The sequence below is a fragment of the Eremomyces bilateralis genome (assembly GCF_010015585.1).
Source record: "Eremomyces bilateralis CBS 781.70 unplaced genomic scaffold P152scaffold_12, whole genome shotgun sequence".
Taxonomy (NCBI): Eukaryota; Fungi; Ascomycota; class Dothideomycetes; order Eremomycetales; family Eremomycetaceae; genus Eremomyces; species Eremomyces bilateralis.
Window position 1 is genome coordinate 497,676 of NW_022985078.1, and position 25,713 is coordinate 523,388.

The 25,713-nt window shown below is 51.4% G+C and overlaps 10 protein-coding genes across 10 annotated transcripts; 3 read left to right on the top strand and 7 right to left on the bottom strand.

Moving 5' to 3' along the window:
* Positions 1-293: 293 nt before the first annotated feature.
* P152DRAFT_51428 (uncharacterized protein) lies at positions 294-1,340 on the bottom strand. The gene has a single exon (XM_033682852.1). The coding sequence runs from the start codon at positions 1,203-1,205 to the stop codon at positions 540-542; it is 666 nt and encodes a 221-aa protein (XP_033533419.1). The 5' UTR covers positions 1,206-1,340; the 3' UTR covers positions 294-539.
* Positions 1,341-2,634: 1,294 nt separating this feature from the next.
* P152DRAFT_398696 (beta-glucan synthesis-associated) lies at positions 2,635-4,532 on the bottom strand (the record flags this gene model as incomplete). Its single annotated transcript, XM_033676481.1, has 3 exons — positions 2,635-3,183; positions 3,245-3,458; positions 3,514-4,532. 3 exons carry the CDS (start codon positions 4,530-4,532, stop codon positions 2,635-2,637), a joined length of 1,782 nt encoding a protein of 593 aa, XP_033533420.1.
* Positions 4,533-7,390: 2,858 nt separating this feature from the next.
* Positions 7,391-8,217, bottom strand: P152DRAFT_398864 (thiamine pyrophosphokinase; the record flags this gene model as incomplete). Its single annotated transcript, XM_033676490.1, has 2 exons — positions 7,391-7,945; positions 7,993-8,217. 2 exons carry the CDS (start codon positions 8,215-8,217, stop codon positions 7,391-7,393), a joined length of 780 nt encoding a protein of 259 aa, XP_033533421.1.
* Positions 8,218-10,041: 1,824 nt separating this feature from the next.
* On the top strand, positions 10,042-11,064 carry P152DRAFT_51600 (uncharacterized protein). Its single transcript, XM_033682925.1, has 2 exons — positions 10,042-10,211; positions 10,260-11,064. Exons 1-2 carry the CDS (start codon positions 10,143-10,145, stop codon positions 10,896-10,898), a joined length of 708 nt encoding a protein of 235 aa, XP_033533422.1. The 5' UTR covers positions 10,042-10,142; the 3' UTR covers positions 10,899-11,064.
* Positions 11,065-11,493: 429 nt separating this feature from the next.
* Positions 11,494-12,994, top strand: P152DRAFT_459258 (uncharacterized protein). The gene is made up of 3 exons (XM_033679639.1): positions 11,494-12,158; positions 12,239-12,373; positions 12,430-12,994. The coding sequence occupies exons 1-3, from the start codon at positions 11,843-11,845 to the stop codon at positions 12,864-12,866; spliced, it is 888 nt and encodes a 295-aa protein (XP_033533423.1). The 5' UTR covers positions 11,494-11,842; the 3' UTR covers positions 12,867-12,994.
* P152DRAFT_51606 (uncharacterized protein) lies at positions 12,985-15,062 on the bottom strand. Its single transcript, XM_033682926.1, has 2 exons — positions 14,868-15,062; positions 12,985-14,693 (listed from the first exon to the last, which is right to left on the bottom strand). The coding sequence occupies exons 1-2, from the start codon at positions 14,934-14,936 to the stop codon at positions 13,104-13,106; spliced, it is 1,659 nt and encodes a 552-aa protein (XP_033533424.1). The 5' UTR covers positions 14,937-15,062; the 3' UTR covers positions 12,985-13,103.
* Positions 15,063-15,995: 933 nt separating this feature from the next.
* Positions 15,996-20,023, bottom strand: P152DRAFT_398698 (uncharacterized protein; the record flags this gene model as incomplete). Its single annotated transcript, XM_033676482.1, has 4 exons — positions 15,996-16,022; positions 16,076-17,357; positions 17,524-19,597; positions 19,780-20,023. 4 exons carry the CDS (start codon positions 20,021-20,023, stop codon positions 15,996-15,998), a joined length of 3,627 nt encoding a protein of 1,208 aa, XP_033533425.1.
* A 347-nt stretch (positions 20,024-20,370) lies between these two features.
* Positions 20,371-22,209, top strand: P152DRAFT_459262 (uncharacterized protein). The gene is made up of 2 exons (XM_033679640.1): positions 20,371-21,303; positions 21,355-22,209. The coding sequence occupies exons 1-2, from the start codon at positions 20,457-20,459 to the stop codon at positions 22,035-22,037; spliced, it is 1,530 nt and encodes a 509-aa protein (XP_033533426.1). The 5' UTR covers positions 20,371-20,456; the 3' UTR covers positions 22,038-22,209.
* Positions 22,160-22,900, bottom strand: P152DRAFT_51668 (uncharacterized protein). The gene has a single exon (XM_033682964.1). It carries the CDS (start codon positions 22,665-22,667, stop codon positions 22,281-22,283), a length of 387 nt encoding a protein of 128 aa, XP_033533427.1. The 5' UTR covers positions 22,668-22,900; the 3' UTR covers positions 22,160-22,280.
* Positions 22,901-23,254: 354 nt separating this feature from the next.
* On the bottom strand, positions 23,255-24,818 carry P152DRAFT_51670 (phosphoglycerate mutase-like protein). Its single transcript, XM_033682965.1, has one exon. It carries the CDS (start codon positions 24,708-24,710, stop codon positions 23,265-23,267), a length of 1,446 nt encoding a protein of 481 aa, XP_033533428.1. The 5' UTR covers positions 24,711-24,818; the 3' UTR covers positions 23,255-23,264.
* Between the last annotated feature and the right edge of the window lie 895 nt (positions 24,819-25,713).

Consider the following 25,713-nt stretch of genomic DNA (forward strand, 5'->3'; position numbering starts at 1 on the left):
TCCTCTGCGTACTGCTAGATCGATGCTCAAGGTGCATCAAGCGCATGTGCTGGACATTTTGATCCTAGACGAGTCCACATTCGACGCCGCTGCGTCGAGATGGTCACAAGCCACCGCCTAGCGGCTCCCAGGGGACAGGATGATGCGAATCGGTGCCACTGATGACTGCACCTGCCCTTGTGGAAAGCCGGCAGGAAGCGGAGGGCGGAGATATTCCAAAGGAAAACACGGTGTCCAGAAGCAGAGTGGCCGAATCACAACCCGGAGTAGAGAGTGGAGGAAAAGCCGTTCATTCGTGTTTCATAGTCGCCACTCCTTAGGAAACAAAGGATTCCATACTAGTACATTCGTTAATCAGAAGTGTATACCCCAATATCCATGACTCCGACTCTTTTCAAAGCACAAGGTAGTTCCGTACCGGAATAAACAGCCGCAAATGGGCCTCATGCCACCCGCACTTCCTCCTTTTGTCACTTCTCCGTGAACTGCTCGTGTTTCCATCGTCCGGTGACAGTCAGGTGTCCAGCACACTATCCTGCTCACTCCCCACAACTCTCATACCCCCATTCCATCCCCGCTTTCTCCTCGCTCGACCCTGCTCCGGGACTCTCCATCACAGCCACCATCATCTCCCTCCTCCGATCCTGCTCGGCCCAACTCATCCGCCTCCCAACCCCTGGTTCCCGATCTCTCCCCTCCCCTCCCCCCTCATCCGCATATTTTCCCCGCTCCGGAATCGCGCCACCCGCTCTCTCCGCCACAGCCTGGAAGTAGCCTCCGCCACCACTTACCGCGGATTTCGGCGTCTTGGGAGACGATGCCACCCGCTCCGCCACCGCAATCTCGTAGTTCCAGCTGGTCCGTTTCGGCAGCGGAGGCCGTGTACTGTCCGGCCATGGGTCAGCGGACGGTGGGCCGTTCACGCCAGGTGCCTTGTCTGTATCTGGTGCGCCATTGTGGCCCTCATTCCGCTGCGTCGTGAGTACCGTGAGTGGGTCTCTGGCGCCAGAGGATGGTATTATCCCGGAGGAGCTGGTATCAGGGGTGCTGCGGGGGTTCGAGAGGGAGGGGATATTCTGCTCAGCAGTGGAGGAGGGTTCGGAGAGGAGGGCTCGCGTGGCGAGGACTGAGGAGCGCGGGTATGAATAGGGGTCATCGCTGGGGGTTTTCGCGCCGTAAGGGGTTGGTGGAGGTTCGGTGGTCATGACAGTGGGTTATAACTTATAAGGGTTGCAGAGTTAGGTCTGGTGGACGGACTTGGACTAAAGGAGACTGATCTGAAGAACTTCTGGAATTGGAGGTTTTGTAATTCTGCAGTTTGAAATGGAGTAATAGACTAATAGTGCCCGGAACGGAATGTACAGAGGCAGGTATGCAACGGTTTAAAGCTACCGCGATGGATGGATACTGTAGGAGCCCAGTCTAAACTTTGTTTCCAAACAAACGCTGAGAAAATGATGTATTGATCGAGTAATTACGAATTTTGGTTGGGAAACTCAACAAGTACAAATCGAATTAAGGAAAATCGACTTTCAAGGCAATTCCAAGACTGATCATGATGTGATGTGACGTCGAGCGGGGAAAGAAGCTGTAGGCCTGCAAGCCACCAGACATCCCAAGTTGGGAATCGGGGATTAGAGGTCTCGATACTACTGTCCTACGAAGGATTTAGGACATGGACCAACACATATGTGGATGTTGGATGTGACTTTAGCTAATGTAAGCCAATTCCGATCCCCAACACAAGCGTTGTTTTCGTCCCAAAGCCATAGGCGGCTCTTCTTCTGCCGCTGTCCCTGCACTAACGGTCAATCAGCAATCACAGTCGAAGGCAGCAAAGGTAGATCTCCAAAATTATCATTAAGGGTGCCTTCTACATCGTGCGTCCCAGTTGACAGCTTTAACGCACTCCCTGTCGACGCCATTTCCACCGCTAGAATCACGAGGCCCCCCTGAGTTGCTCATGAAAAACCCCTACCCCAAAAGCTGTAGATGAGCCAGAATCGGTCGTAAGCTCATGTGTCACCCGAGAAATGCAAGAGTATTCGCATGTCAGTCCCAAATGCCTTCGCCAATCCAAAGATGGGGTAAGTTGTACGCCATGAGAATCCTGCCAGTCCACCCCTCCACGTATCGATTGCGACTGAAGCCGTTTATCGTAACTGTGGCATGCTGCCCTTACCTGAAAAGACCCTGGTGAACAAGCGCCTTCTAATGCAATACGTCAATGACCCTGTGATAGCAAATGCTGTTGAAAAACGTGTAGCCCTGAAAGGAAAAGATTTTCAGATCCAACGGGAAACACCGGACACCCTGATTTGCTCTGGATGCACATCGAGGGAAACTCACCGCGCTCTGAAACGATCGGTCGAAGGGAACTTTTATCGCACCAGCCCATCCAGATGAGGTAATCGAGTGTCGGTTCGAGAGTTTCAGCGCAATGTTCAGGACCACTCGTGCTTGGTCGTACATGCACAAGTCCAGCCCCACCGAAGTTGCACGAGACGGTGACATGACCTCCCGTCACCATCAACTATTGCGTCTCTGAGGTGTTTGAAATATCGAGTGCAACAGAGCTTAGCACCCATGCATCAAAGTGTTCTTCGGCCACCCATAACCGGTCTGATTCCATTTCTATTCGATCATTAGAACACGTCTACTCCTCATGACCGGTTTGTGGTCTTCACTTACCGTCAAGTTTTGATTGTTATAGGGCTCTGGATGGTTCTTGATGTACTCAGTCGTCTCGAACCCCGGTGGGTCGCACGTCACCATCGTTTTCCCCTTTGGCTGATACCATCGAACATAATCAATCCGCATAATCGTAGGGAATTTCAATTTTGCCCAGTCGATATTGACCCACGAATTGCTGATGCCAAGATTTAGGACGATGGACATGGGTTCCTCGCTCACGACTCGACTACCAACGTTGCCGTTGGGTCCGATTGCCCTTCCATCGACCTGGTACACCATTTCCTCACCGACAAACCAAGAGATTTTTCCCTTAGCACCGGTCCCAGGCGTGTACTCAAAGGCGTATTTTTGGTAAGCTTGGCCGTCAAACCACCGCTTATTCAGTGACGTGGTGGTCGAGACCGCTTGCTGGAATGGGCCGCCAGTATAACTGTTCGTCAGAGAGACTGCAGGGTTCGGACAAGCAGTAAATTCATAATCCGGATAGTACTGCAAGTCCATTAGAAATAATGATTGACAAAGGGACTTGGAGGACAAAGGACAAGCATACCCATATGTCGAAAGGGGCGACCTGATAAGATTGTGTAGCAACGGGAATACCCGACCAATCTGCGCTGGCTTCAATGATGTCAATTTCTGGAGCTCCACGACCTCTTCCCGGAGTGGGGTGGTCCGCGCCGGGGCAAGTGCAAGCTGGAAGACGTTGACCGGGGAGACGGGAGGTTCCATCGGTCATGGACTGATTTGGTGTAATGCCCACATCGCTATCGCTCATCGTGTCAACGGCAATATAAGAAGGCATTCCAGGTTGCGACTCACCATTCGTCATACGTGTAGGGCCACATGCCTTCGGTCGTCGCCAAGTAGCCCGGTCGTCCAAGATTGCCCATTGTCCATGCCCCGGGCCACAAGCCCATGACACCGGCTGGACCGGGCAAAGAAATTGAAACCTCGAACACTCCGCCCTTGAAACAAGCCTGATTCCAGGTGTTCAACATCCCAGAGCGGAATTTGAGGTTGTGGTTGTCGAACTGATCCAGCCGAAGTTCCAGCACCCCATCCCACGTAGTCACGGCGTCAGGATCATACCATTCCAGATCCTGCGTTGCCCCATACCAAAAATCGGGCGCGAAGAAGTAAGGATCATCGCCAGGATAAAAAGTGCGGTTATTATCGTTGAACTCGTCGCTGAATACGAGGATGAGATCGCTGCCATCGACGGATTTCCGCGTCTTCGCGTGCGAGGGCGTGTCGGGGTCAATTAGACCCCTCCGCATATATCTGAGAAGAGGATGGTGGCGGTCGTTGACCGTTGCCCATGGTTGCGGTTCAGGGACCTGGTCAGGCATTTCGTCAATTGGCGTGTCGTAGCTCCCGCTGAAGTGAACCACACTGGTATAGCTGAGGACGGGGAACACCACAAAAAGGAACAAGATTCCGGATATCATCATAATCAGCCCAATGGTGGAGCAGATGTTTGCCCTGGAGAAGTGATCTCTCAATCTCGGTCTGAATCGAACATCGTCGTCCGGATATGGCATATGCATATCGTCGTCCGGCTCCTTCTCGTCGAGAAAGAGAGGAAAACTGTACATCCCTCTAACAGCGTACGGGGCAGACAATCGGTCGTCGAGCGGGAAGAACTTTTCCATTTCGGGGTCAGTAGGCAACTTGGTGGTAGATGCTCCTGGTAATGCTGCTGTCCGGATCGACTCGTCGCTAGATAGAAGAGCGGAGGGAGCCGGGACGCCGGGGGTAGACAGGAAAGAGCTCCGGCGGCAGTCCGAGAACGGGTTGAAGTATCTCGAATAATCGGAACCCAGCTCGTGCAAGGTCATGGGTATCGGCCGCCGATCATTTGTCTGGTCAGACTGGCTTGACTCCAGCCCTCGTGATCTCCCTAGGCGTTTGTGAGTGAGAGTCTTTGGCCATGACGGGGTTTGAGTCCGACCAGGAGTGGAATGCCGAGAAGGATCTGCTAGTCCGGCAGTTGGTAGAAGGAAATAGTCTTGCTGTTCCTTTGAAATAGCCTTATCATGGCTCTCGTGGCTGTGTGTCGACCCAGTTGGGGACTGAGGATTGAGGGGGGACGAAACGAGTGGCACATAGTTCGCTCGAGTTGTAGGCGAATGCATGGAGGAAGGGGACGGCGCTTTTCTCAGCGTGCCTTTCGAATCCTTGCTTGACATACTTGGAGGAATACTCGGAGAATCGAGGCCATGAGGTGCAGGAGGAGATTTGTCGGATTGATGCACAGCGGTTGCTGCGGCTTGGGCAGCGAGGCCAGACGGCGATCGACCTGCTTGCTGTGGGATGTCATCGTCGCCAGGTGCGATGGAGTCCCCAGCGGAGGAAGTCCGCGACACGGTCTTACTCAAGGGTGCCGCCATACACGTTCCTTCCTCGTGCAGGAGGAACAGAAGCTCTGAGGCAACGGAATGGTGTCAAGAGCGAGGCAGACGAGGCAAGAGTTTTGATATGTCCATGACGTGTTATCAACAAGGCTGTGCTACTGGCGGACGCGTATACGTCGGAGTAGAAGAGTCGAAGCAAAGAATCTAGTTATTATATGGCTATTAGACGGAGCAGGACCTTCGGCGAACGGATCGAGGTCGTTACAGGGAAGGGTCGACTTGATGGGCAGAGCAGGCCTCACGGATACAAGCCGGTTTGGTGAAGGCACAACGAGGGTGTATTCGGTATTAGTGGGATACCGGGACGAGGAAAGGGTAAATGTAGTGGGATGTGAGAAATGCAGTCGACCAGATGGGAACAAATCAGCCAGTGGCTAGAATAGGAAAACGAACGTGCAAGTTTGACGACAACAGAGAGCCTGCGAAACGGAGAAAGGAGAAGAAGTAGAAGAAGGAAAAGAAACAAATGAAAGGAAATGAGAGGAAGTCAGTTGGGAATTGTCATTGTAACTACTCCATGCTGAATCTAAGCTGTGGTGACATGCTTGGATGGCATGTTGAATGATGGACGGGAATATGAAAGTGGCACAAAAGAACTACAAAGTCGCGAGAAGTCTGGAAAGGTGAAGCATGAAGAGCTCCTAAGGTGGTAAGGCCTCATTCTTCCCTATTGTATGTAAATGCAAGCACGTATGTAATCACCACTGCCATCCTCCATAATAGAAGAATTACTCCCTGCAGACTGCAGACCTCACTCACTAATTACTCTGTACCAGAGGATTGACTTCTATAATATAGCAAGTACACGGAGGTACTACAGACAACAACAAAGAATCCACGGAATTTTCAGCATATCTTCGCCAACAAACCTGCCGTGTCCTCTCAACAGAACCAATGCCGCTCCCCCGGCCCCTGATTGATTGGCTGTTGCAGGCTCGGGCTATCCTCCGATGCCCCTGCCCTGGACAACCTTCGCAACATCTCAGAAGTCAGAAGTCAGAACCCATCTCCCTTCTCAGAGTCAGGCCACATTGATGAGTTTATAGGAATATGGCCATATCCGGATGACATTTGCCGTTGGACAACCGGCGGCTCAACTCTAAACTCTCCCACGATGCCCACAGTACTGGTCCTGCCCATTGTACGGTGACGAGGGTCCCATCACAGTGCCTCCTGCAGACCTGCACACGGTGCATAGTTACCTGCACACCTGCATAGCGAGTCCTAAAGTCCGGATCCAGGCGCGGATTTTCGGAACCATGCCCGCGTGCCGGTTGGCGCTGTCCTTATCCATCTTATATCCACCTATTTCCCCTATTTTGTGCCGCCATCGTGCGACGAAATGCGCATCATAGTGTAACCCCGAACGAGGGCCCTTTTCAACATGTCCCAGTCGGTTGGGCTCTTTGTTGGACCGATCACGAGCGCGATACGGTCGCAGTGGTCGAAGCGGTCGAAGCGGCCCGGATCCCATCGTGATGTTTCATCCACGGTTCCACTTCAGTTCTCCCAGGGCTCAAGCAACCACTATCACTAATCAATCAGACCCAATCTCTTTCGCCTCTTTAGCCTCTTCAGTGTTTTGACAACACAAAATAGTCTCTTTTTCAGCTGCGAACGGTGGGATGACGCCATCATGGGAGGGCAGTGTTCAAAAACAGAAACAAACCACCATGACCGTAATCGTTCGCTAGGAATAGGCACTGGACGACCACCTGGTTAATGCTGCTGCGTCATAAACTCATGGTGAACTGATAAGGACACGAGACAGGGTTGCACACCAATGTTGTGGTTGTCTCTTAGTCTTGGGTGGTATTATTGACAGGAAAGGCCGGCAATTTCACGGCCGATGGCCCACTGATCCCATGTCCACACTTCTCCTGAGTGCATGATCCTCCGTATGCTATTCCGCCCCGCTCTGAACTCTCAGCTCCGCCGCCCTACGGACAGCCCATGCAAACTCTCCGAATGACGGAATGAAACTCCGAATCTTGAAGTCCTTGGATGCAAGGTCCGCAACCACACCCCTGGTACGACGTCGAGGCGTGCGACGTGCTTAAACGGGATCATCTGCCACTCTGCATCCACCTTATGTATATCCATTCCCGTCTAGCCACCTGTTGCAATCACTGCTTGATGGGATGAGGTACCAAGTGCGATTGAGGGAAGTCATATGCAGTCTTCCCCCGGACTGCACTCATCAGCCCATTTTCGGGAGGCTGTGAGCACTCCCGACCGCGAATGGCATATGCAGTCTTCTCTCGGACTGCATTCATCAGCCCTCAGCCCATTTTTGGGAGGTCGTGGGCTATCTCGACCGTGAACAAAACCATCTTGTCTGTTGTGACACACACGGTGTCTTGGACAATATGGTTGCTTGTACTTACCCGTCCGCCCATGGACGTAAACCAGTTGTTCACATCCCATTCGAACCCTTGGGTGGTGATGGTTGCGGGACCGTAGATAGGCAAGACCCCCGCCTGGTGAGTGAAGTAGCCCTGTGAGAATTTGGTCTCGATAATGTTCTCTCCTGGCAGAAGCAAGAATGAGATGCTCGACTCCGAGATCAACCACAGCCGCGTCTGAGGGTCGTGATGGTGCTCACGAAGGATCTCGTGTAGCAGGCCGATCCCTTGGTCGATCCGTCCACCGATACCACCAAAAACCATGATATCTGTAGTAGCTTGATAAGTGCTAGATTTCAATGATCGCATAGCCTTGCCAAAATCCGTGCTTTCTTGGTCGTCAACGAAAGTGACCTGAACCTGCTCCCGTGCGTAGTAAGACTTGACGTCATCCCGAATGGAGTCTAAGTCGCCCACAATCTCGTCCGGTAACTGCTCGTTGCGTCAGTGAGGTCAACAGTGGACAGAATGCGGCTCACATATGTCCTCCGCGTCTCCGACTGGTCCGGAGCGAAGGCATCAAACAATCGATTGGCGGCTCCATCAGCACAGACGCGTGCTAGGCTGTTCTCCCAAAGTTGGAAGAGAAGATCTGGCCGATAGATCGGCTGGTTTAGCAGCAACAGCTTAACTCCAGATGGTCTTGTGGCTCCCGATCCCTTGGCATCTCCGAGATGGATTGTGGGATGGAAGACTCGACGCATGTTTCTCGACATGCGAACGGGGACAAGACCCTGTTGGCAGCACACGGAACCCCTAGAACCCCTAGCTCTTTCTAATAAATATGCACTCAGCCATTACACCCGCTGGTCTAAGGAAATAAGAGAAATAGTTAAATTCGAAGCAATATCCTACTGGCTTCGTGACAAACTTGTAGCACCAGACGATGAGACTTATCAATAATCGGCGACTTCGGTGGGAGTGGGTGGGCACGTGCTGTGGCGCTGGAGAGTGGAGCGTGCTGAGCCGTGCTCCAGCCATTGAGATCCTCTGATCCTCAGCTCGCTCCTCGAGTCAATTCCGGTCAATTCCTACCAATTCCTGTCAATTCCTGTCAATTCCTGTCAATTCCTGTCAATTCCTGTCAATTTCTGTCAATTTCTGTCAATTTCTGTCAATTCAACATCAATACTCTGTACGCGCACAACAATACTTAACTTGCCGCTATTGAATCCCTTATAAAATGGGTGTGAGAGATGCTATGACGCCCTAGATACACCGTGATGACATCGTGGTTCTCCTTTCTTGTATGCTAACGAATCTCCAGTAAACAATACTAGCCTAGTCGACGCGCTCTGTTATGAGTCTCTTTCCACGCCAGTACGGAATATACCTCTAATACCTCGCGGTTCACAAAGATCGGAGGTGGACCGCTTTGCAGGATCGTCACCGTGAACACCCACACCATCTGAACCTATTCCCACGTCAGCAAGAGCGAGGAATGTCGCTGGTGTCCTTGAATGGTCGCATTTGTACAACCTGTCCGTGACAGCTCGCAGCACCCTCCCCTTTCATTGCACCAGCTCGGGCACCCACATCATGCAAGTGCTGCAACAGCATTTCCCGCCGATCAGCCTTTTTCTGGCCGTGACATTTCACAGGTGCTGAAGCCGTTTTCATCCAAGCGATTTCGAGGCCAACGCACCCTTCACTCGTTCGCTTTGCGTTGTGATGATGTTCATCGGTCACACGGCCCAATTCCAGCCTCCACCAGAGACCAAAAACATGGCCTTTGTGACCCGTTCTGGTACAGTTCTAGAAGTATACCGGAAGAAGACGTTGTCCACTCAGCTGAGAGCTTGCCGCATTGGACGTCTAGCCGAACTTGGCATTATTGAATCTACCTATCTCATACCTCCATCAAGGTGGCTATACCCGGCTATTTCGAGGTGGGCGTACTTTCCTATGCTTAAGATGGTTGTTATTGCCTTCTTCATGCCATTCAATCGATTCATTATTCTCGTCTGAAAGTCACAGTAGTGCGCGCTATTGGTTCTACACAGGTGCCTGACCCCGTTCATTCGCTGGTTGGGTTTCTCCTCCCGTATCACACGCTCCTCTTTGCCCCATCAATGCCCAACATCTAGTTGAATCATACTGATACTAACGATCCGAGGGGCGGTAACCCCACATCAGCGAGCCAGTTGGTGAACCCTTTTGCTAGACGCCTAACCAGAGTTGTTCCTCTTACGGTATGGGCTGGCTCGTATTAGCACACAGGTTTAGGGGGGCAAGGTCGCATTTAAGCGTGCATGGTCCATTCCAAGGCTGAGAGCCCCATCACGCGGCTTCTTTCATTACTCAATTTCCTACCACGCACTGGTGTCTGTCGGGGGTGCCGCTTTTGGCCGCTGATGATATATCTGGGGTCTCAAATTGGTAGTCACTGTATTGTATTTGTTTTAACCGCAATGCTAACTGTATGACCTGACCGGAAAACAACTTTCCTTGGAATCCCAACCTTCTCTATGCCGCTTGATATCATCATATATTACCCTTGCACTTGCCTTAATTCTCCTATTTATTGTGTTAAATCCAGCTCCTCCTAGTTTGATTCAGGCTATTCATTGATCTCTCTCCTTCAACCAGCCCATACTCCGCTACGGACTGCCAGCTCTAACCCCGAAACATGTCTTCACCGAGTCGGCCCATCGCATGCACGGCATGCTCTCGCGCCAAAACCAAATGCGACAAACTAGTCAGTGGACATGGCCCGGGTCATCAAGCATCGACTGACGGGCAACAGATCCCCACGTGCTCGCGTTGCAAGGCGCGCCGAATGGTCTGCGAACCGCGGACTGCCGGCCCTCACAACGCTAGCAGTCACTCCTCTCGGAGTTCCTCAAATCCACTCGATGCTTCGATGCAGCGCCAGATGACATCCTTCTACCAGAACCAGGGGGCCGAGCCCGTGGCCGGACGCACTCTGTCTTCGCAGTCGAGACACTATGGAAACGCTGCATCAAATCCCACATGGCCATCGTCCGCTCATCCCCTCGAAGCCTGCCGCATGCCTAGCTATTACGATTCAACCGCCTCGGAAGGCCCTTACCTAGATATGGATATGGACCTGGACTCCGGCCTCGACCTAGACTGCAACGATGACTTCGCCAGATCATTCTCATCCCCATCTCCTCAGGGCCAAATGACAGGATACCTGCCCGCAACGGGATACACTACAACAACAAGCGCGAATGGATACAATATAAATTCCCACTGCGGACCGGGAGACGCCTACGCAGGATATGTGCAAACTGGCACGGACGCTGGGAGTGGTTACGGAACTTCAAACGGAGCCTCTGGATATGCGAACGCAAGTCCAGCGTTCGAGCATTCGAAATCTAACAGTTATCCCTATATGCAGACCAAGGGTAGCTACCAATGACGGAATGATGTTATTTGCCCGATTGAAAGCGGTTTGATTTGATCTCATTTCTTTGGTTACTCCAGACTGGGCTGACTCGCTCTTGTATGATGAGATGCACTACCTCTCTGTCGCATAAATTGGGGGACGGCTATGTCCATATATCCTTTCGGGGGTTGACTTTCACTTCCGCACACGATTTCTGATTCCTAGCGGTCTTGCTTTTAATTAGAGGATATCTCCTCGGTTTCAACTACTACGTACTTTACCTCGTACATAGACTGCTTTTAATGCAACGAGATGACGATCCATTCTAATCGATGCTTCGTGGATTGCAGTGCTGCACTATTCATTAACCAGTATCCAGTTTGGCTGGGCGATCGCACATTGCTGCCTTTTTAACTTTCAAGCTGGCATTCTCGGGACTAACAATTCTTCGGAGTTGGAAGATATTATGATCCAAGAGCAAGTTGCCCAATACATCAAAATGAAAATATGATATTCCTCTCAAACTCTTCTTTCGACTCGTGTTGACACCATAATTTCGCGTTTCCCTTCCTTTGTTGAGCCTTATGGTATCACTTAGGGACCGAACTCCAAAGTAAGCTTCAAAGAACTTTGATTGGGCAATGGTGTTGGTCAAATGCGTTGATCGAATCTTACGCATCAACAAATTTAACATCCCCATGCACTGTTCCGGAGGCGGGGGATCGACTCACGTCGGGCCTTTCGGCACAGAATACGGTAAAGTCGATAATAGGACCTTACTTCTCAGATACCATTCATAGTATTCTCCCAGTGACAGCCTGCCTAATTAACAGCAGTCCAGCACATATTGCCCTTGGGTGTTCCGCAAAACAGAATCTCTACAGCGACTACCCGTACCAACAAAGGAACACGAGCTTCCTATTCCAACCACGCTACTCAACCCGACCCCGTCAATATACGTCACGTCACCGTCAGATATGGGTGGCACCAATGAAAACCAGGAAAACAAAGTCGATGTGGAATCCACGGTGAAGAGAAACCCACATCCAGACTTCAAGACTGTGGAGTCGTCAAGACCGCTATGGTCAGAAGCAACCTTCAAGTACACTCGAACTCCAAATCCTGACTGGAAGGTTGGGCAAGGAGCCAATGATGGCGGGGAGGGCTTGAAGAAAGGACATGTCGAAATAGACCCCTATGAGCCGGGACGACCAGCTGTGTTCAATTATAAACTTTTGATCAGTGCCATCGTCCCACGGCCCATTGGATTCTGCTCAACGGTCTCGAAAGACGGTGAGTAGCCTTGAGTATCTCATTTGATCCTTCACAAAGCCTCTGGCAGTGATCCTCACAAGATGACTAAAGCATATCAGGGACAAGTCCGAATCTGGCGCCGTTTAGTTTCTTCAATGTCATCAACCATGATCCGCCCCTGTTCGTTTTTGGATTTTCAGGAGGCTTCGATCGGGCTAAAGACAGCTGTCGCAACTTAGTCGATACTGGAGAATGTATGCTACCTCCCTGGGTTGTGTCAGTCTCGGTGCCGCTGATAACCTCTACTCAGGCTGCATCAACATCATCTCGGAACATTACATCGAAGCCGCGAACTTCACTTCTATCAACACTCCACACGGCATCTCGGAATGGGGAGTCGCCGGCTTACACCCTGCCCCTTGCTCCGAGGTGAAACCATCCCGGGTCAAAGAAGCCATATTCTCCATTGAGGCGAAGTTGGTGGAGACGAAGGAGTTTGAAAGTAGATCTATGCCTGGAAAGAAGAGCGGAGTACTAGCCATCGTCGAAGGTATCAGGTTCCATGCGCGCCAGGACGCCATCAATGAGGACAAGAATATGATCGATCCGGCGATTTTGAGGCCGATGGGTCGACTGGGAGGAATCGGTTATTCGAGGGTTACGGAAGGAATCGAGCTTCCCAGACCCGACTTCACTGAGGTTTCAAAGAATGGTAACGCGGGGGAGTTCATCAAGCCGAAAGCCTAAGGATAATAGACGGACAATAGAGCGGAAGGCCTTTCACCGGCTTAACCTGAGCTAAAATATCGACACCACAGAACCCTAGAGGGCTCCACACCATACCCGTGAAGGATGATATAGACCGTATAGACCCAAACCCGCCCATTGCTGTCTCGATATTCATAGATATTCGTTCATGATCGTCATGTTCCCCTAAATTGAAAGACCGTAAATCTGTCCAGTCCACCAAATCCCGGACACTTCCTACTTCATGCCAATACACTCCTTCGGCCACTCGAGCCATTTATTCCATTTTCCCCCATCGGCATGCTCAACCATTTCACATATTGACAGCACGAGATCTCTGCCAATACCTTCGAACATCCAAACCTCGTCAAGCCGATAGAGCAGCATCGCATAGTGTGCCATCAAAATAAGTGCCGGCATTTGCTGCGTCTCCAACAAGTCTACGTACGCTTCTGGTAATGAAAACAACCACATGAAGACGACAGACATGATCGGGACTTTGGGAGCAAATTTGGGGTCTTTGGTTTTCGGGGCCGGGTGACTGAGGCGGGCGAAGGTGATTCGTAGCTCCATGAGCGCTCGATTGTAGGTCAGGATTTCCGCTTCTCGGTCTACCAGTCTTTCGGGGGATATCATCCACGTAAAAGGTGAGATTCCGCGTGAAGGGTCTAATCTGTTCTCAACGGATATCGTCCCGACCGGTCTTAAGATCCCAGAGCCAAGGGTCGGCGATTCGTGATGATTCCCATAACCGTCGGGTTCAGAGACCGTTACTGACAATGGGGAACTGTCAGACAATGCTTCGGTGCCCTCGTATGATGTGGTCCCGGTTTTCGGAACTGCCACCAAATGACTCAAGCGATTCTCAATGGTTAGCTGCTCTGGTTGGCGACGAGTTTCTCCTTCTTGTCGCCATAAATCTTCCAGTTCGCTAAGCCGGCGGTCCCATTCAATCGCCTTATCTGTTTCTGGTCGAGCGGTTGTGGTCCAGGTACGTGCATTCACGTATAAAAAGTCCTTCAAAGGCCCTTGAGCGATCCAAGGGATCGCGGGATGTATTACAAGCCTGGCACCACGCACAAGGCGAATCCATTCGGGTTGCGCTACGAGACTCGATGGTTGTATTCGTGCTGATGCATCTGGTCCAAATTGTGGCGAAGTTTGGAACGTACCCTGGGTTTGGGCTGATTGCCCGGGGGAGCTAGGAGTGAGCGGAGACCTATTTCTTAGATCGGCCTGCGTATTCGCATGGAAAATACCACCCTCCTTCCTTGGGACAGCGAAGACCTGACAGATAAGTAAGAGAGAGAAGGCGAATAGCGCATGGCAATTCGCGATTGTGATAGACTCCATGTTCACCCGGTAGAGGCTAAGAGCCTGGCCTTGCCAATGGGCCGCAGCTTTGTACAGCTCGTCTCTTCCAGAAAGATCGTTCTTTTGCGTCTTCACATGAGCGATATGAAGTGCCGAGACCGCCAATAACCCGTTTAAAAGGAAGTCGTGTTTCAGGGCGATAATCGGGATCTCGAACTGCCAGAGCTTTTGCAGCGGTATCTGGTCGGTGATGGTTTGAGAGGTGAAGTGTGAGAAGTGGTGGAAAAGATGTAAATCGTCCCGGCTAAATGCATCGTATGCTTTGGCAAACATAATACCTTGTGGACCCAAAATCGGCGGTGGTGAACAGGAGGATGTGTCCAGTGTCGGCCTCCGCCTTGTCAACGCTCGTGATTGACTTCTTGAAGCGGCTGAAGAAGGGGGGACTGGCTGGTAGGCACAGTCTAGTCCCATTTTCGTGCAATTTAAACAGCATGGTTTCGTTTCATCGCACTAAATTGGTTCTATTAGTAGAAGAACAAAGGTTGATGATAGTAGCAATAATGAGCAAAGACAAGGTCAAAGGGAACAGATGCAAAGTATGACATCGTGGATTACAGAGCAAGACAATATCGATGGGTTTAAGCAGGCAGGACATGTACTGCTTCATGAGATCGCATTCCATACCTTGATCCTTCGTCGCTTGCACGTCACGCATCCCGTGCGTGTCTTCTGGTGTGGTTTTCGTGGGTACATGATGGAGGAATGGGTGCTATGGGGTTGCAGAGGTTACGAGATACGATGAAGGACTCCCGTGAGAGATACTCTCTGAGTACTGATATCCCCAGCCACTCGCATCTAGGGGCGAGTGGCCTCTAGAACTGTTGTGCCGCTTGGATTTGAAGGGTCTGTGAGCGTCGGAAGCCTCGCAGATGGTTAGCGATGGGCGTAGAATCGGTAAATGAGGTTGTAACTTCGATGATGAACCAAATACGGCCGATCTAGCAGTTAAGAGCCAATGAGCCTAGTCCAGACGCTTGGATCTTTGGGTGTAGGCCACCAAATACTGCGCGTTTTCACTTGATGTCCAGTAAATGTGAAACCGTTGTTCCCGACTAGAGGTCCAACGTGGGAGGAAGCGCTCATGCAAAAATAGTCTGGGGTGTTCAGGAACAGGCACCTGATGCCCTCACCCCATTCTTTATTCGCAATTAATCTGATAAAGCTAATTAAAGCTTTATAGCTACCTATAAGTTGATGAAGTGAGGCATAAGGACTGGGAATAGAGTTGCTGGCTTCCAAATCCACTGTCGCAAATAGATTGTTGGAGAACAGTTGCCTCGGATCAAAAACAGACCCTTGCCCCCCAAGTCTCAAAGCGTCAGAGTGGCGCATCATGGAAGGGTTTGCCAAGTGATCATGGAGTGAACTAGCCTTTAGCTTACTTGTTTCTCCTAATTTTACTGGCGCCATAGCCGTATGTCGATCCTGCCTGGATATTCATTGATCATGGCTTCGATTTCGGCGTGCGTGATACGCCTGATGCTGAAGGTGCTGAACTCTGAAGGCGCCGCTGATGTTGTCCATAAGCTTTGGCCAGTTTAGGGCACATACCCCAGAATACGCCCATCCATGTTTCGATCCCCGGCCACGGCACCTGGCTGCCGAGGATAGGGCAAACCAGCACCATCAGCCCTCGTTCCTTAATCCCTTCTAGGATCGCAATGTTTAACATAAGGGAATCGGCCACTAGGTAGGCACCAATGGAGCGGCATACGATTCGCTTCGCCGGTTTATAGACGACACCAAGGAAAACTAGTATGCTACACGAGTTCGCATGTCCTACTGTTGTTAGCGAGGTGTTATGTCAAGCTTTTTGTGTGGGTAAACCTTACCGAAATCTTTCGCTCAACCTCACGCACACTTCGGTCCAACTCCCCAGCAATCTTTTCCTTGGCCGGTCGATCCAACACCAGGAACCGCTCGCAGAGATCCCCGTCAATGACGCCCTTCACCGGGACGTAATAACTCCTAAAAATCAAGTGATCCCGTCCTGCAAGCGGCGCATCATCATTTCGGAGGTGATGTTCCAGATTTTGGAAGAAATCCACATCCTCGCGACTCATGAACGGGACGAGCATCCCAAGCGTACCCTGGAGTCCAGACCAAAAGAGGACATCACGGCCACCAGCAACAAGGCTCGTCTTCTGGATCGATGTCACAATGTCCTGACAATAGTAATGGATCATAGGCTCTAACCGGTTCGGAGCTCCTTGCAGGTATGAGCGTTCATGAATAAGATGCGCAGCACCCTCTTCATCGGCTTCTTCGGACACCTTTTGCGGACACCGCACCAACCACAAGTTGCCAAATTTATCGCCTCCAGCAACCGTTTCATAATCAACCATGGCAGTGCTTGTCGTCCATCGGGCCATCGCATCATCTGCAAATGGAATGATCCGATTTTCACTGAATTTGTAAACAGCATATGTCACGGACTCCTGGACATCACCGCAAATGATTCGCGACCCCTGCGTTTGAAGGCTAATTAGGAGATTGGGGACCACATTGGCTTGTGTCTTTCGGAGCAGCTGACGCATCCCAAGGTCATAGACCCGAAGTTCGGTGCCAATGCCTGCTAGCAGTCGGCCCTGGAAAGCACGCAAAGCTAAGGGTGGTAGTTCCATCTTGGTCTTATGGATGAATTCTAGGGTTTTGCCGCCATCTTGGAATCGGTAGACGTGAATGAAGCCACATGTGCTTGACCGCGGATTGACGACCATATCTTTCCCTGTGCCAACGAGGAGAAACGTCTCGTCATCTTGACTTGTGAATGGGACGGTGGCCATGGAAACGGCAGCTTCGTTATCCTCGAGTTGTAGTGAGAAAACCACCGCCTTTTCGGTAACAGGGTCTACGATCTGAATGCAAGATGACCAGTACTGCGTCCCATGAGGATGCCCGAATTGCTCGGGCGGGAGGACAGTCGAATCGCCATTGACAACGCCAGGCTTATCTTGAAGCTGCTGCTGGACGGCTGGGGGAAGAACTTTACTGTCCGATTCGATGACATAGAAAAGCGGTTCTTCAGGATGCCGGAGGAAACTCCTCGGCGTGTAAGTGAGAGGTATGGATTCCTGCAGCAGGTTGTTCGTGAGTTTCTCGATCGTGAATATCCTATGCAGATGGTTAGCAGCGCTTAGCACCATATGTGAAAATTTGCTTGATAAGGTATTCATCAGAAGGAACAATTGGATAATAAAAAGACTAATGTTCGTCATGTGTTGTCGGATGTCCTTGTGTCATCATTGAATACAAACTTGAATGAAAATGGGGTGCGTACCGTAAATTTTGCCCTTGGATCCCAACCATGCCTTCGACGCACTGTTCGCTCGAAAAGCTCCAACCCCACTCAAGAGGCACATAGTTGAGAGGAGTAAGAGTGAACGCCTTCGTCACAGCGTCCGCATATCCAAGCCACGGTCGACTACTTAATGCCAGCACGGCTACTTCGCCCTTGACTGAGACAGTGAATAGCCTCACTGGCTTGGGGCCTAAGAAACGGGTCCGAGTATCGGACAAATCGCCTGTGAGATCATCCAGAACCGTTCGAAGGTAAACACCGGAGTAAAGTCCAATGTGCAAGTACAGTGTCTTCCCGCCGGATGACGAATCCGGCATAGCCATGATCCGCAAGGCTGACGGTGCGGATGTCAAGGCTTGCACTGACTTGTTCTCCAGGGTGGAATCGGGGTCGAGGCTGAGAATCCGCACGGTAGAATCGTCACATCCAACCGCCAAGAATGAGCTGCGTACTCTTCCCTCAGGGATCTCGCCGAGACTAAGGCAAGTGACAGTACCACTCATCTCTCGCTTTTCGTCATACTCCGCCAACGATCCATCTGAATCCATTTCGAAGTATACGATCTCGCCGGAACTCAGCGCGATTGCAACCTGGCGCTCGTTGGTGGTTGCGGCAACGATGGACCGATGCTGCGGTGCAGGCCATTCGTTGACACGTCCGCCTGCCTGGATGTGCCTGATTCCTTTGGGATGGACTTGAATGAGGGCATCTTCGCCCAACTGCTGGACGGCAAGCGTTGGCGCAGACGAGAGAAACCCGGTGTCCGTCACCTCTTCGACGGTCTCACCAATGGAGAGGACAAGGGTCCCGTTGGCGAATGATAATATGATATACGAATCATACTCATCGGAGCGCTTGATCTTCGTCGTCCATACCGCGGATGGAACGGAAGGGAGTTCGGACTCAACGATCTCAGAGACCTCGAGACCATGCCGAAGGGTTTTGAAGGAGCTACGAGCGCCAGTTCCGCATACGGCATAGATTTGCGGAGCATCCTCGTCAGTTAAGTTGAGAACCTTGCTTTCCATAATGGGGTTCATGGAATCGATGCTCTCGACCAATGCCACGTTCTCGTAGGATCGCGGATGGAAGTATACCGGCTGATATGATTCCATTGGGTCCGCTGGAAATTGGTCGCTCGTAAACTCCGTCTCATTGTCGTCATCGCCCAACTTTTCGAACTGGTAGAAGTGGTGGTCGCCGTTCTCCGAAGCGACAAACAGAAACCCGCTCTTGAGGATGAGCAGATTGGTGGCCACGGGCACCGTGTCGAAATACTTGATTTTCAGGGCCCTGACTTCGCCCGTTGCATTCTCCTCCTCGTCCTCGACCATGTCAATGGTGACCTTGAAAAGGTCGCCGTCTTCGGTCTGAAGAAGGAAAAAGAATGCTCCCCTCATCCGATGCATTACGCCGGCAGTGATATATCGCTTTCTGTCTGGGTCTTCTGTCATGGCTTTTCGCCTTGGAATCGCCACCCGGAAGGCGTCTTGGGTAGAATGTCTATAGGTAATGTTCTCCTCACCGCACACCAAAACTCCGCTAGGTCCATCGGCACCCCCAGGAACTTGGAAAAGCATAGATGCCGTCCGGTCAACTGTGTCCGCCCACTTCCTGACGACATGATTGAGGCCAAGGTCGAGTTCATAGTAGATCAGTTGCTTTTCCACATCTTCAAAAGCTTGACCAGTCGGGTCTTGATCCGAATCGGAATAGTCGATTTCCAGCGCAGCAAAGACCGGATTGTCATATCCGACATCCAGGCCTATTAGAGCAAACACCAACGTTTGTGGTTTGTGTGCTTCCAGTGGGGAGGAAATCGTCAGCTCCGCTTGCGCATTGCGATTGAGAACGTAGACGAGCTTGTTCTTTTCCACTGAGGCGATGATACAGGCTCTGCCTTTCGGGTCGCTGGCAAGGTACTGTCCCGGAATAACCCTCCGCACTCCAGACTTCCCGAAGGTCTCGAGATGTATTCGGTGGAATTTATTCTTCGCGGGCAAATATTCGATGATGGTGATTCTTCCCGAATCCGATGCGATGATAATGTAGTCTATACAGGAGTCAGCGAAAACATTCTCTAGAACAAGTAATCTGCACCACACATCGAACGGATGCTTAAACGAGGCGCGTTCAGAATGCATCATTTCATCGCATGTCGGAACGGCTGCAGCAAGCTTCCAATAATCACTAAATGGCGCCTGGTATATTCAAAGGAGGTATTTCGAGACTTACCCTTATTGCTTCCCGCTAAGCGAAACGCTGAGAGAGACCGAATAATGCCGAAGACATCGTGTGCGAGAATCGTATATAGCTTCCCCTGTGTGGAATCGGGGCGGTAAAGCGTCAGCCGTGAGCCACATGCTGTGAGAATTTGCTGCTCCTTGGTTCCAGAAAATTGCCCAAGCATCGCTTGCGTTATCGAGGTCGGTGGCTGAATCGTCAAAGCATACATGAACATGGACGAAGTCGTCGCCATCTTGTCGAATTCGCGGCGTACGCCGCACGAGTCGAGGGCCTCACCCAGCCAGTATTACTCCCAGGAATCGTTGAAATGCTGATCCCATGGATGATACCGAGTAGAGCACGGTCTGAAATGGTTCGTGTAAGTAATTGCTGGCTGTATGGTGGTTTGACCAAGTGAAAAGTAGACGAGGATGAAGCTGCGATATAAAATTGAGATCGAGAGGGGAGCTTGGACCAAGTGATCTGAGCTGGAAACTGTGGCGCAGCTGTTCAAGCCACAGAGCACTATATATGCACGTGACTGATAGCAAGCTCTGGAACTCCGAACGAATTGAAGCTTCCAGCGAGGTGAGCAGAGATATTTTGCTTCGTCTACGTCTATTCAAGCCCATTGAATTGTCATTCGACAGCGACTGGTAGTTGCAGTTGCGACTTTTCCTTTTACAATGGCTTCAGCAAGCATCTGCAGCTCATGTTTGCGATCCATTCGCTCCACCATCCGCTGTCAAACCTCGCGCTCGCTGACTGCGGGTGTCATTCGATCTCATCTTCCAGTATCCACGCAGACGGCGCGGCAGCACTCCACCAAAAGCCGACAGAAGCACCTCCCGAGCTCGCAATATCATCAGAAACGACTTCAGACGTCCGCGGCCGAGCCTCCGCAATACGTCAGTCCACCTGGACTCGCCTCCGTCCCGCTACCAGATGCGCAAAGCCAGGTCGTGCTCCAGCCCGACAATCTCTTCCATCCCTTCTCCTCGTCCCCCTCGGCCGATATACGACGGCGGGCAGCCTTCATCAAGCAGCATGCATATTGTCCGCACCCATCCCATCGCCAGACAAGAGCTCCCGAATCACCGTATGACTCCGAAGCCCTCAAACCCGCGACGGGAGGAGTCCCGCCGGAACATGTTCGTTACGAGTGTCCGGACTGTGGGATTCCCGTCTATTGCTGCGAAGACCATTACGCCGATGCCTACGAGGAACACTTGCAGGTTTGCGATACACTAAGGGAAATCAATGAGGATGACCACGATCTGCGGTCGGGCAGGTTCTTCCAAGAGTTCGAGTATCCGGGTCCTCAAATGGATGAATCATTGATCAACTTCACGAATTGGGATACGTTCCTATATACCAGGGATTTTTCGGCAATCAACGAGGAGCGCAGCCTCCGGCAAGCCACTCGGTTGCTTACATACCCCATCACGGTTGGCAGCATTCTTCACGAGCTGAGCCCGTATGGAATTCGGTCTGGTGGTCGGCTGACGGTAGAAGGACTGAAGAGCTTTAGCGGTACGTTTGTCTACAATCTCGCATATTTTGAGGCATGCTGACAGCTTTTAGCTCTGCGATACATGCTTCACCCTCCCAAGTCTGGTTCTGGACAAGATATCAAAGGTCTCCGTCCTACCGCACCTTCAATCCGGCTATTCATTCTCGGGGCTCGTGCCGAGTCCTCACTACCAAGGGAGGTCTGGGCACAGATCACCCACCTCTACCCACGAGCCTCTTTCCACCTGATCTTCATCGGCCCCGAGAGCATGCTTAACCGAGATGACGAATTCCCTCTCCCTCCTCGCACCGCCTCGAATCCGTTCGGCGCCATCATCGAAGACCGACCCGCACCGAATCTCCGCATCACGACCTATGTTGAATACTTCCACACCCTCCACAAGGCCGGTATATTTGGGCCGTTCGACCCGTACTTCGACGCATTCGTTCTCTTCCACCCGGGCTTGGGACATCCCGCGTCGGCCCACGAATGGGAAGAGACGATCCCCCAGCTCCTGGAGACCAAGGTCCCGGTGATCGCGACGGGCTATACCGAGTGGGATATGCGACGGGACTGGGAGTGGCTCACGCAGCGAATGGGCGGTGAAGTGGACATGCTGTTGGAGCCGGGAGAGAACCGGTTCAGGAGCTTGCGGTGGGATTTGAATGACGTGGATCCCCAGGATGTCAGCGCGGGGAATTGGGGAACCTGGGCATTCCGAGGGAAGCGATACGAGGCGACCAGTAAAGAGTGATCTACCTTTACAAAGGGTCCTCACGGAACGATTTTTTGCTGTCAGGCAAGTGTATAAATGTACTTGTATTTGTGAAGCTCCTTTTGTCTTGGATTCAAGGGAATTATCAAGCGTCACTTTAAAATCCCTCTTCTTTCCATGACGAGCCATCCACCTGAGCGTCCGTCCATTCACTTGATCGTTTCCATAATTCCAAGGACTTGAGGCATCGAAGAGGTGGATTAGACGGGGCAACTCTGAGAATCATGGAAGATCAGTCTCCAGTTGATCCCACGGAGTAGGGTCACTTACGCTGCCACAAGCGTTGCAGCTCTTGCTCTCGCCTTCAAATTGGGCTCCGCACTTGGGGCAGTGAGATTCGTGAGCCATGGTAGATTTAGGCGAGGATATCTTTAGGTAAGGATATCGACTTTGATTTCCACTCTGGTTTGGATGAACTGTAAAGTAACACGGTCGTGGTTGGAAACTTGGAAGATTGGTAAAGAGGATCAGGTCGGAGGGCGTAAGATCGAGGGAGATGAGGGGTCTTATTTGTATCCCGTAACTCGCCTCCCTGCCTACACTCTTAGCAACCACTGGAAAGGGCGGCGTGGGATGTCTCCAAGCCCCTCTACTGCAGACCGGAATCATAAATGAGCAGAATTGCCTTGTCTCGTCCCCTTCTAACCTAATCGATCCCAAAGGCTACTTCGAAGGATGGCCTGCTGACACAATACAGTCGCTATCATTGGTCGATAGTTACCGGGAGAGCTATGTACTAAGGGCAGGGAGGAGAATCGATCTAGCAACACCGTCATACCGTTATACCGCCATACGTATTTATTCTTGGGTGAAGCGATTTGACGTCAACCGGAAGGGACAACAGCAGGAAAGGAGGGTGCGCTTATATCTAGATCACAATGGTGGAATGCATAGAACTGTGGGGTAGAAATGTCATTATCGTAAAGAGGTGTTCCATCTTGAACATGTGAGAGTCGAGTGACTTCGATAAGGACAGTAAGGAATAATAAGTAGGGTATGATGCAAGACATTTGTTTGCTGCATGTTTGGATGGATCTGATATGCCTGTCAAAGTTGGTGCTCACTATTCCGTATTTGTTCTCGGACATGGACACGACTCATTCTCTCAACCTGTCCTGGTCTGAAGCTGCTGCTACTTCGGTTTTTATCCTCCATGATTTGCTCATCAGGCTTTCTCACTGTTGAAGCTGCGGTCCATGAACTGCCTCAAACGCTCTGATTTTCGCTGACAGAATGCTGACTGCTTTTCTCCATCGCTATGCCAGTTGGACCAGTTGGACCAGTTGAACCAGTCGATCCACGACCGCGACGCCTGAAGACGACAAACACGAGCCCTCCGACAACCAACAAGACTCCCAGAGTCACGAAGGCACCGATGACGCCCGCTACAGCGTTCGACATTCCGCTCCCGCTCCCGCTACCCACACTTTCGGTTCCGGCCGCCGTCGCGGCGCTTCCGCAGAACGATTCCGTGCTGCTGCACAGCTGGCACCATTGAGACACGCTGCTGATCGTCCGCTTTTGCATCTCGCTCGAGAACTCGGACCAGGTCATCGAGTCGTCCGGGCGCCCGAACAATGGGAACTGCGTCAAGCTGCCGGCCGTACCGTTGCGGAAGAGGAATCGCACGTTGATGGCGTCAGCGTCGGAGGGGAACGACGTGGAGTCCTCGGGTGTGAACAGCTCAAAGGCCATGGTGGAAGCATACTCCGGGAGGCCATAGAAGTCGGAGAAGCCATCGATCAGGTTGGTCAACCCGAAGGTCTGCAAGAACGTGTCGTAACTTCCTGCGAGCAATGAAAACTTAAGCTTCCCCTTGGACGACACCGTTTGGTTCAATTGGCTGAAGATTCCACCCAACAGGGTCTGTCCACCGATGGATCGCTCTGGTTGCGAGGCGTTGAAATTGAGCCCGAACTCGTGACTGTCGGCAAGCGTCCGGAGTTGGAAGAGTTCTTCGTCGGTGACATTGCCCACGCTCGAGGCGTTGTGGATCCCGGCGACATTGATCAAATCGAAGATATCGTATGCCTTAGCGTATGTCAGGTTGGCTTTCTCGTAATCATACACATTGTCCAGGATATCCCAGAACCCGGCGTAGAAGGATCGGGTGGATTCCACACGCTGCTGGAACTCAGCGCTATCCTTGAACGAGTCACTGGCTTCGTTCTGCGCCAGACATCCGTCATCACCCTTGATCCAAATGGTGTCGGGAGACTGGTCATCCTCGCCGTGTAGCGTAACGTATTGGTACCCATCCAACGGTCTCTGCGAGAACGAGCCATTGTTCAAAGTCGAGCTTGCCAGCTCAGGGTTGAGCCCTGCAAGAGGCGGATAGAAGCCCTGCAAGAACGCCGTAGCCGTATTCAAGAGGACGGCTTGGTCTGGAGCACTGGCCCAGATTTGTGAGGGGACATAGCTATCTTCGGAGATCCCAAGGATGCGTTGAGGGGAGTCGGATGAAAGGTAGCGCTCGCGATAGCTGCTGCCAACCTGGAAGCACTGTTGGGAGCCCAATTCCGTGAGCTGATATCCGGAGTAGTGCTTTGCAGAACGATCTCCATGTCTGGAGAAGACGACGGAGCCCAGCACCGTCTCTCCCAATGCTGTGGAAGCCATTGCCCCGAGGATGAGAAGTGAAGTAGCTGCCATGACTGAATTGGTTGACCACACTTCACAAGGGACTTCGGATGGGAATATCAAGGAGCTGGTTCCTTCGTCACCGTCTGATCTCCCGTTTCACAGATCACTGACAGATGAAATATCAATTCAAATCCCTTGGCGACACCGGAGTGGACAAGAGCAAGAGATAAGCATTTGTAAATCCAGCGGCAAGCGGGGTGCCAGTGCGGCCGTAATATTACTACTCACTTGGGTCCCGTGGTAGTGGGGGGGGCGTCGGTGGTTACCTCTTTGGTCGTAGTGGTGCGTTTTAGTTTCCGCGACGATGACACTTGCTGCAGGATGAGCAGATGAAGTCTAGGATGAGCTTCACGGCAATTGACTGTTGACAAGCGCCGGTTTTGCAAGCGCCGGTTAGCAAGCACCGTGGAGGTGTGTACAATCCATCCAACACCTCCGCGGGGCAGTCCAGCACTCACCGTTGAATATAGATGCTATTGTAATGAGTCATCCGATACGGAGTACCTACCTTATTCTCTCAAATCTCCAATGCGTGAACCAATTATTCGAAGAAGTGAAATGGTCTCCTCCGGCCATCCGTTTCTTCTGCTCTAGGAGTCCGGATGATGTCGCTCTCTAAATTCTGAAATGTCATGTTCATCAAAAGCAAACGCCTTTCTCTTTTCTTACTAGTAGTTATATATTACTCAGAACTCATCAGAAGTCAGAGCCCATTTCCTATCAACTAATTTCACAATCACTGCTCAAAAATTCATCACACGTATACCGTTGTTCCTGCAGTAGACTTTCCTAATATAGTTGCCGACTTTTCATCCATTCTGCAATTCCGCTCAGGTCTATTCTCTACTAGTCTAAGACAGCACTCCTGCTTTGTGGCCAACCCACATTGTGGTAACCACATCAGGACCAATCCGTAGAGAGAAGAAGTAGATTTAATGAATTCAGTCAATTCAACCACACTGTCTATTGTTCTGAAATTCCTCCGCTAAATCCAAGAAGGTATACAAGCGTA

Coding starts and splice junctions, on each gene's coding strand:
- P152DRAFT_51428 (XM_033682852.1), bottom strand. CDS start 1,205: ATGACCACCGAACCTCCACCAACCCCTTACGGCGCGAAAACCCCCAGC.
- P152DRAFT_51600 (XM_033682925.1), top strand. CDS start 10,143: ATGTCTTCACCGAGTCGGCCCATCGCATGCACGGCATGCTCTCGCGCC. Junction 10,212..10,259: donor AAACCAAATGCGACAAACTA/GTCAGTGGACAT, acceptor GACGGGCAACAG/ATCCCCACGTGCTCGCGTTG.
- P152DRAFT_459258 (XM_033679639.1), top strand. CDS start 11,843: ATGGGTGGCACCAATGAAAACCAGGAAAACAAAGTCGATGTGGAATCC. Junction 12,159..12,238: donor CTCAACGGTCTCGAAAGACG/GTGAGTAGCCTT, acceptor AAAGCATATCAG/GGACAAGTCCGAATCTGGCG. Junction 12,374..12,429: donor CTTAGTCGATACTGGAGAAT/GTATGCTACCTC, acceptor ACCTCTACTCAG/GCTGCATCAACATCATCTCG.
- P152DRAFT_51606 (XM_033682926.1), bottom strand. CDS start 14,936: ATGTACCCACGAAAACCACACCAGAAGACACGCACGGGATGCGTGACG. Junction 14,694..14,867: donor GCAAGCGACGAAGGATCAAG/GTATGGAATGCG, acceptor GAACCAATTTAG/TGCGATGAAACGAAACCATG.
- P152DRAFT_459262 (XM_033679640.1), top strand. CDS start 20,457: ATGGCTTCAGCAAGCATCTGCAGCTCATGTTTGCGATCCATTCGCTCC. Junction 21,304..21,354: donor AGGACTGAAGAGCTTTAGCG/GTACGTTTGTCT, acceptor GACAGCTTTTAG/CTCTGCGATACATGCTTCAC.
- P152DRAFT_51668 (XM_033682964.1), bottom strand. CDS start 22,667: ATGATTCCGGTCTGCAGTAGAGGGGCTTGGAGACATCCCACGCCGCCC.
- P152DRAFT_51670 (XM_033682965.1), bottom strand. CDS start 24,710: ATGGCAGCTACTTCACTTCTCATCCTCGGGGCAATGGCTTCCACAGCA.